A 6,813-nucleotide genomic window follows, 5' to 3' on the forward strand; every position below is an offset into this window, starting at 1 on the left:
CCCCTGTGCCCTGGGAGCCCCCTGCACCCCAGGACCCCCTGCACCCCGGGAACCCCTGTGCCCTGGGAGTCCCCTGTGTCCTGGGATCCCCTGTGCCCTGGGATACCATGTGCCTTGGGAGCCCCTTGCACCCCGGGAGCTCACTGAACCCTGCGAGCATCCTGCACCCCAGGAACCCCTGAGCCCTGGGAGCCCCTGCACCCCAGGAGCCCCCTGCACCCCAGGAGCCCCCTGCACCCAAGGAGCCCCCGCACCAGTTGTTGCAGGCGTCGAGGGCAGCGGTGTCGCCGGGCTGGTACAGGGCGCCGCGGTGGTAGCAGAGGCACTGGCTGCGCGGCACGCAGGTGTCGTTCTGCAGGAAGAGCCCGTCGGGGCAGTAGCAGCCCTCGTAGCAGTGGGTCGCGCACTCCACGCCGGCGCCCTGGTCCAGGCAGAGGCGCGGGCAGGCGCCCCCGCCGCGCCGGCACTCCTCCGCCGTGCGGTAGACCATGTTGCCGGGGCAGAGCGCTGCAAGGAGAGGGGCCGCCGGGGCGGTGGGTGGGCGCCGTGCCCAGCGAGGGGCGCCCGGCCGGGGCAGCGTCCCCGCGACGGGCACGGCGCCCGCCCACCTTTGCAGGGCTGCGTGTTGCAGTCGCGGGTCTGGACGAGGGGTCCCGCGCACCCGGGGCCCCCGTAGGCCGGGCGGGAGCAGGAGCGGTTGCGCGTCTGCACGCCGGCGTCGCAGGGAGCCGAGCACTCGGACCAGGCTGTCCAGGGCGTCCAGACGCCTCCCACTGCCGGAGAGGGGAAGCGGGACGGTTTGGCCGGAGGGCTTGGACCCTGCCGCAAGCCGCGGCGATCCCCAGCCCCGGGGGGGGGGGGGGTCTGGCAGGCGTGGATGGTGCCTCCCCTCCCAAATCGCGGCAGGGTTGTGCCTGTCTCCTGGGGATGCCCAGCTGCAGCCCCCGTCGCCCTCCCCGTCCGTGCTGCAGCTCCATAGGGATGCACGTAGGGATGCAYCCTGCAGGGAAGCACGGCTGCCCGCCCTGCGCCACCCGCTGCAGACCTTACCCGGGCAGGGCGGCGTGTCGCACAGCTCCTCCTGCACCGCCGGCCCCGGGCAGGCTCCGGCGTCCRCGGGCTCCGCGCCGCCGCAGTGCCGGAAGCGCTTCCTCACGCCGACTCGGTCCACGTCATGGAAGCAGGTTTTGGAGCAAGGGGACCAGGATGTCCAAGTGCTCCAGTGGCTGGCGGGCTCTGCCAGGGGGGGACACGGAGGCACAGCGCTCCAGGGACCGCGGCGGGCACCCGGGCGCCCGCATGTCCCCTCCGCTCAGCCCAGGCCCGGTGCCACCCTGCTGCAAGAGATGCTCCAAAGTCCCAGGCAGGACGGAGCCCCGGGTGTCGCGGCGCGGCATGCACGTACCGGCGTCGCAGGGCACGTGGCACTCGCGCACCTCCTGGGTGTCCCCGTCGCACAGGGCTCCGCCGTGGGCCGCCGCGGGGTTGGAGGGGGACCTGCGGGGAAGGCGCAGCGTCGCCGCCCCGTCTCGGCCAGCGGCCCCGGCCGCGCCGCCCCGGCTGCCGCCCCGCACCTGAACCGCTGCTGCATGCCGGCGCCGCAGCTGCGGTCGCACGCCGTCCACGCYGACCACGCCGACCAGCCGCAGTCGACGGCACAGGCCGCGTCCTCGCACGTCACCGCCCCGTCCAGGCACACGCTGCGGGTGCAAAGCCGGGCTCGGCACCCGACGCCAGGCCAGGGCTCGGCACCCGCGACCCGAGCCCAAGGGAGGGATGCGGCGGAGCCCGGGGCCGGCGCCGGCAGAGCCGCGGCGAGGGGCGCCCGCCAGCCCGGGCGCGCTCACCACCGGCTGCAGCTGTCGCGGAGGAACATCTCGCCGGGGAGGCGGCGCTCGCGGCCCACGTAGCAGTGGCACTGGCTGACGTTCACACAGCCGCCCTCCTGCAGGAAGAGCCCCGGCGGGCACCGGCAGCCTGCCCGGAGCTTGCCGTCAGCGCGCCACGGGGCATGAGCATCCCCAGCCACCCGCTCGGGTGACGTCCCCGTGCCCGGAGACCCCCATATCCAGAGCTGACGGCTTGGGATGGGGTGCGTGTCCATGCAGAGAGCGGGGCGTGCATGCACCCGGGTTTGGGGGAGCACCCCGCCGCCACCGCATCCCGGCCGGGCCGCTCACCCTCCTCGCAGGGGCTCCGGCAGCTCCGCGCGGTGCTCAGGTCCCCGCAGGCCTGGGCGCACGGGGACACCAGGCCCCGCTCGCAGTCGCCCGCTTGCACAAACACCATCTCGGGGCCGCAGTCTGGAGGGGAGGCAGAGGCGGGCTGCTGCGGGGCCGGGGACCCCAGCGCCCCGACCACTCCCCTGTGCATGCCAGGACCCCCCGTCCCCATGCACCGTGGCCGGCGCGGTGCAGCCGGCTGTGCCCGCGCCGCCGGCACCGGGCTGCGGCCGTACCTCGGGCATCCCCGCAGGGCTGCAGGTTGCAGGGCTGGCTCTGCACGGCATCCCCCGGGCAGGGCTGGCCCCCGTTCTTGGGCGGAGGGTCGGCGCAGCTCCGCGCGCGGCTCCGCACGCCCCCCCGGCACTCGGCGTCGCAGTGGGACCAGGCGCCCCAGGCCGCCCAGGCGCCGTGCACTGGGGCCAGAGGCGGCGCGGGCAGCAGAGAGCCCTGGTGCCCCACAGCCCCCCCGACCCAGCCTGGCCCGGCCCCACGGCCCCCTGGACAGGGGATGGGGACCCCACGTGCACCCCAGGCAGGGAATGGGGACCCTATGCAGAGCCTGGGCAGGGGATGGGGACCCCACGCAGACCCCGGGCAGGAGATGGGGACCCCATGTGCACCCTGGGCAGGTGATGGGGAACCCACACACACCCCAGGCAGGAGATGGGGACCCCACGTGCACCCCGGGTGGGCAACAGGGACCCCATGCACACCCCAGGCAGTGAATGGGGACCCCATGCACACCCCAGGCAGGGAATAGGGACCCCACTTGCACCCCGGGCAGGGGATTGGGATCCCACGTGCACCCTAGGCAGGGGATGGGGATCCCATGTGCACCCCAGGCAGGGAATGGGGACCCTATGCAGAGCCTGGGCAGGGAATGGGGACCCCACGCAGACCCCGGGCAGGAGATGGGGACCCCATGTGCACCCTGGGCAGGGGATGGGGAACCCACACACACCCCAGGCAGGGGATGGGGACCCCACGTGCACGGGATGGGGAACCCACATGCACCCTGGGCAGGGGATGGGGAACCCACACGCACCCCAGGCAGGAGATGGGGACCCCATGTGCACCCTGGGCAGGGAATGGGGACCCCACGTGCACAGGATGGGGAACCCACATGCACCCTGGGCAGGGGATGGGGAACCCACGTGCACCCCGGGTGGGCAACAGGGACCCCATGCACACCCCAGGCAGGGGATGGGGTCCCCACTTGCACCCCGGGCAGGGGATTGGGATCCCACATGCACCCTAGGCAGGGGATGGGGATCCCATGTGCACCCCAGGCAGGGAATGGGGACCCCACGCAGACTCCAGGCAGGGGATGGGGACCCCACATGTACCCCAGGCAGGGGATGTGGTCCCCACGCAGATCCCAGGCAGGGGATGGGGACCCCATGCGCACCCCAAGCAGGGGATGGGGACCCCACGCGCACCCCGGGCAGGGGATGGGGACCCCACGCACACCCCGGGCAGGGACGCCCGTACCTGGGCAGGCGCGGAGGAAGCAGGACCGGCTGTCGAAGTCGCGGCGGTCGCAGGCGCCCCCCGGCAGGGCGTTTCGCAGCAGGTCCCGCCGGCGGAAGGTGACGCCCAGCCCGCACGAGCGGCTGCACTCGCTCCAGCCGCTCCAGGCGGACACGATGCAGTCGACTGGCGGGAGGGACGYGGCGGCCTCGGCATCGGGCGCGCCGGCCCCCGTTGCCCTCCGCGGGGTCCCCGTCCCCCCCGGGAGCAGCCCACCCGCGGGGCTCTGCTGCCCTGGTCCCCGTGGGGCATCGGCTCATCCCGTCCCAGACCGGGCTCTGAACCCAGAGTCGCAGGGCTCGGCCCCCCCCCCCCATTTCGGGTCCCCCACGGTCCCCCCTGCCGCGGTTCCCGGCCCCCGTACCGCAGTCGCTCTCGTCGGAGCCGTCGGCGCAGTCGCGGTGCAGGTCGCAGYGCTTGTCCGGCGCCAGGCACTCCCCGGAGCCGCAGGAGAACTGCTTGGCGGAGCAGGCGGGGGGCCAGGCCGTGGGGCCAGCCGAGGCTGTGGGGCCGCCTGTGGGGCAGGCACAGAGCCGGGCTCGCACCGCCGCGGGCAGAGGGTGCCTGAGCCCAGCCGGCTCCACGGCGCGCAAGGGGGGGAGAGCGTGGGCTCGCCGGCAGGGCTGGGGGCTCGGCATCCCTGGAGCATCCCCAGAGCATCCCCGGGACTCCCTGGAGCATCTCCAGTGCTCCCCAGAGCATCCTGGCCCCCTGGGGCTCCCCGGAGCATCCCGGCTCCCCAGAGCATCCCCAGCGCTCCCTGGAGCATCCCATCTCCCCAGAGCATCCTCAGAGCATCCCAGCCCCCTGGAGCATTCCCGCCAGTCCCCAGAGCATCCCGGCCCCCCAGAGCATCTCCAGAGCATCCTGGCCCCCCAGAGCATCCCCAGAGCATCCCAGCCCCCTGGAGCATCCCCACCACTCCCTGGAGCATCCCATCCCCCCAAAGCATCCCCAGAGTATCCTGGCCCCCCCAGAGCATCCTCAGTGCTCCCTGGAGCGTTCCAGCCCCCTGGAGCATCCCCACCACTCCCCAGACCATCCTGGCCCCCCAGAGCATCCCCAGAGCATCCCGGCTCCCTGAAGCATCCCCACCACTCCCTGGAGCATCCCATCCCCCCAAAGCATCTCCAGAGCATCCCGGCCCCCTGGAGCATCCCTGCCACTCCCTGGAGCATCCCATCCCCCCAAAGCATCCCCAGAGCATCCCAGCACTTCTTGAAGCACCCTGGCTCCCAGGAGCATCCCGGCCCCCTGGAGCATCCCTGAGGCTCTCCAGAGCATTCCGCCCCCCCCAGAGCATCCCCAGAGCATCCCGGCACTTCTTGGAGCACCCTGGCTCCCCAGAGCATCCCTGGAGCATCCCAGCCCGCGGAGCATCCCGCTCTCACCGCACTGCGCCTCGTCGGAGCCGTCCAGGCAGTCCTGCTGCCCGTYGCACACGGAGGCGGCCTCCACGCAGCCCAGCGCCGCGCAGGCGAACTGCCCGGGAGCGCACAGGAGCCGGGGCAGCAGCGGCGCTGGGGGCAGCGGAGCCGGGCCAGGGGCCGCGTGGCGAGCGGCGCCTTCGCCTGCGACACCCCCCACCCCACCCCGGGCTCCCCGGCAGCYCCCGACTCCCGCTGCACGGCAGGGACTGCCCGCCTGCCCCACGGCACGCCAGCCCCACGGCACCCCTGGCCAGCAGCAAACAGGGGCGTCACCCTCGCTTCGCCCCGGAGATGCCAGCGCCCCGCAGTCCCCAATCCCRCCCCCGGGGTGCCGGCTCTGCGGGGACGGCTGTGCCCGGAGCCGCGTGCCGGCAAGGCGAGCGGTTCCCGTGCCCGGCTCCGAAGCACGCTGCCCCCTTACCTGTGGGTGTCGGGGTGGGGACTCCCGGTAGAGCCGGCCGGGAGGGAGGCGACACCGTCACTGCGGCCATGCCCGGCCCCACGGAGGGAGCGGGGCTCTCCAGCCCGGCGGGGAGGGCGATGCTCAGCCCCGGCCGCCCGGAGCCCCCCGGCCCCACGGGAGCTGTCACGGGCAGGGTGGGCGCAGCAACGCCGGCGGCTCCAGCTCCGCGGGCATCATCCTCCGCGGCCGGCCCGGCGGGCGGCTCGGCTCCCGGCTCCCCTGCGCGGGGCAGGAGCAGGCTGTGCCATGGGGCCACGTCCCTGCCCCACCGCGTGCATGGGGACCCCCCCCCTCGGCAGATAGCAGCCCCCCCAGGCCCCGCTCACCTGCCGGCGCGGCGGCCGTCGGCTTGAGCAGCGTCACCAGCTCGCCCAGCGCCTCGGCCCCGCCGCTCCCGTTAGTGGGGCTGGGCGCCCCGGCCGCAGGTCCCGACGTCACCGCGGGCACCGGCATCCCGGTGCTGGGCAGAGCGGCACCTGGGGCGAGGGAGAGGATGGCGGCGGGTCCCCGCGGCTCCYGCGGTGCCCCCCGTTCCCGCGCTGGCTCACCCGCGGGGCAGCCCAGCAGCTCCAGGCGCAGGCTACCGCGGTGCCGCGCGGGCGCCAGGCGCACGTAGCGGGCCAGGACGAGGGGCCCTCTCCACCCCCCCCACCCCCCGCGGGTGACGGGGCAGCCCCGCCGCTGCCACCCTCCCCCTGCTCCGCGGCTACCTTGCGGCGTGGGCACGATGCCCTCGGAGGGCGAAGGCTGCTCGGCGGACGGGCCCGGGACGCCGGCTCTCGCAGGGGTGGTGGAGCTGCGGGAAGCGGAGCGGGTGGTTGGGGGAGGGCCGCGTGGTCCCATCCCGCAGGGATGCTCCCCTCCACCCCATGGGTTGCGGGCTCGGAGCGCAGCCGCGGGGTGTTGCAGGCACCGACCCTGCCGAGCGCCTCGGGCAGCTCAACCCGCGGCACGTCGGTGCTTGCCGGCTCGGGGGGCCGAATGCACGCGGAGCGGCCGGACAGAGCGCCGGGACCCCAGGGGCATCCCTGCTCCGGCATTGCCCTCCCCCCCTCCGGCGGGACGGTACCTGGCGGAGGCGGCGGGCGGCACGGTGCTGCCGGGGGACGCGCAGTCGGCCTCGTCGGTGCTATCCGGGCAGTCGGCGATGCCGTCGCACCGCTGG

The 6,813-nt window shown here is 74.7% G+C and overlaps 1 protein-coding gene across 1 annotated transcript in view; it reads right to left on the minus strand.

Moving 5' to 3' along the window:
* Positions 1-6,813, minus strand: part of SSPO (SCO-spondin) — a gene marked incomplete at its 3' end in the record, with an annotated part of 32,717 nt that overhangs the window by 5,161 nt on the left and 20,743 nt on the right. The window contains exons 39-52 of the mRNA XM_026089815.1: positions 6,718-6,809; positions 6,359-6,444; positions 5,975-6,124; positions 5,147-5,275; positions 4,120-4,293; positions 3,717-3,881; positions 2,459-2,638; positions 2,181-2,303; positions 1,848-1,977; positions 1,575-1,700; positions 1,406-1,497; positions 1,051-1,236; positions 609-773; positions 255-507 (exon numbers count right to left, since the gene is read on the minus strand). Of these exons, the coding sequence (XP_025945600.1) occupies positions 255-507; positions 609-773; positions 1,051-1,236; positions 1,406-1,497; positions 1,575-1,700; positions 1,848-1,977; positions 2,181-2,303; positions 2,459-2,638; positions 3,717-3,881; positions 4,120-4,293; positions 5,147-5,275; positions 5,975-6,124; positions 6,359-6,444; positions 6,718-6,809 (2,051 nt within the window). The remainder of the gene's footprint in view (positions 1-254; positions 508-608; positions 774-1,050; positions 1,237-1,405; positions 1,498-1,574; positions 1,701-1,847; positions 1,978-2,180; positions 2,304-2,458; positions 2,639-3,716; positions 3,882-4,119; positions 4,294-5,146; positions 5,276-5,974; positions 6,125-6,358; positions 6,445-6,717; positions 6,810-6,813) is intronic.

This window comes from Apteryx rowi, unplaced genomic scaffold (genome assembly GCF_003343035.1).
Source record: "Apteryx rowi isolate R43461 unplaced genomic scaffold, aptRow1 scaffold_83, whole genome shotgun sequence".
NCBI lineage: Eukaryota > Metazoa > Chordata > Aves > Apterygiformes > Apterygidae > Apteryx > Apteryx rowi.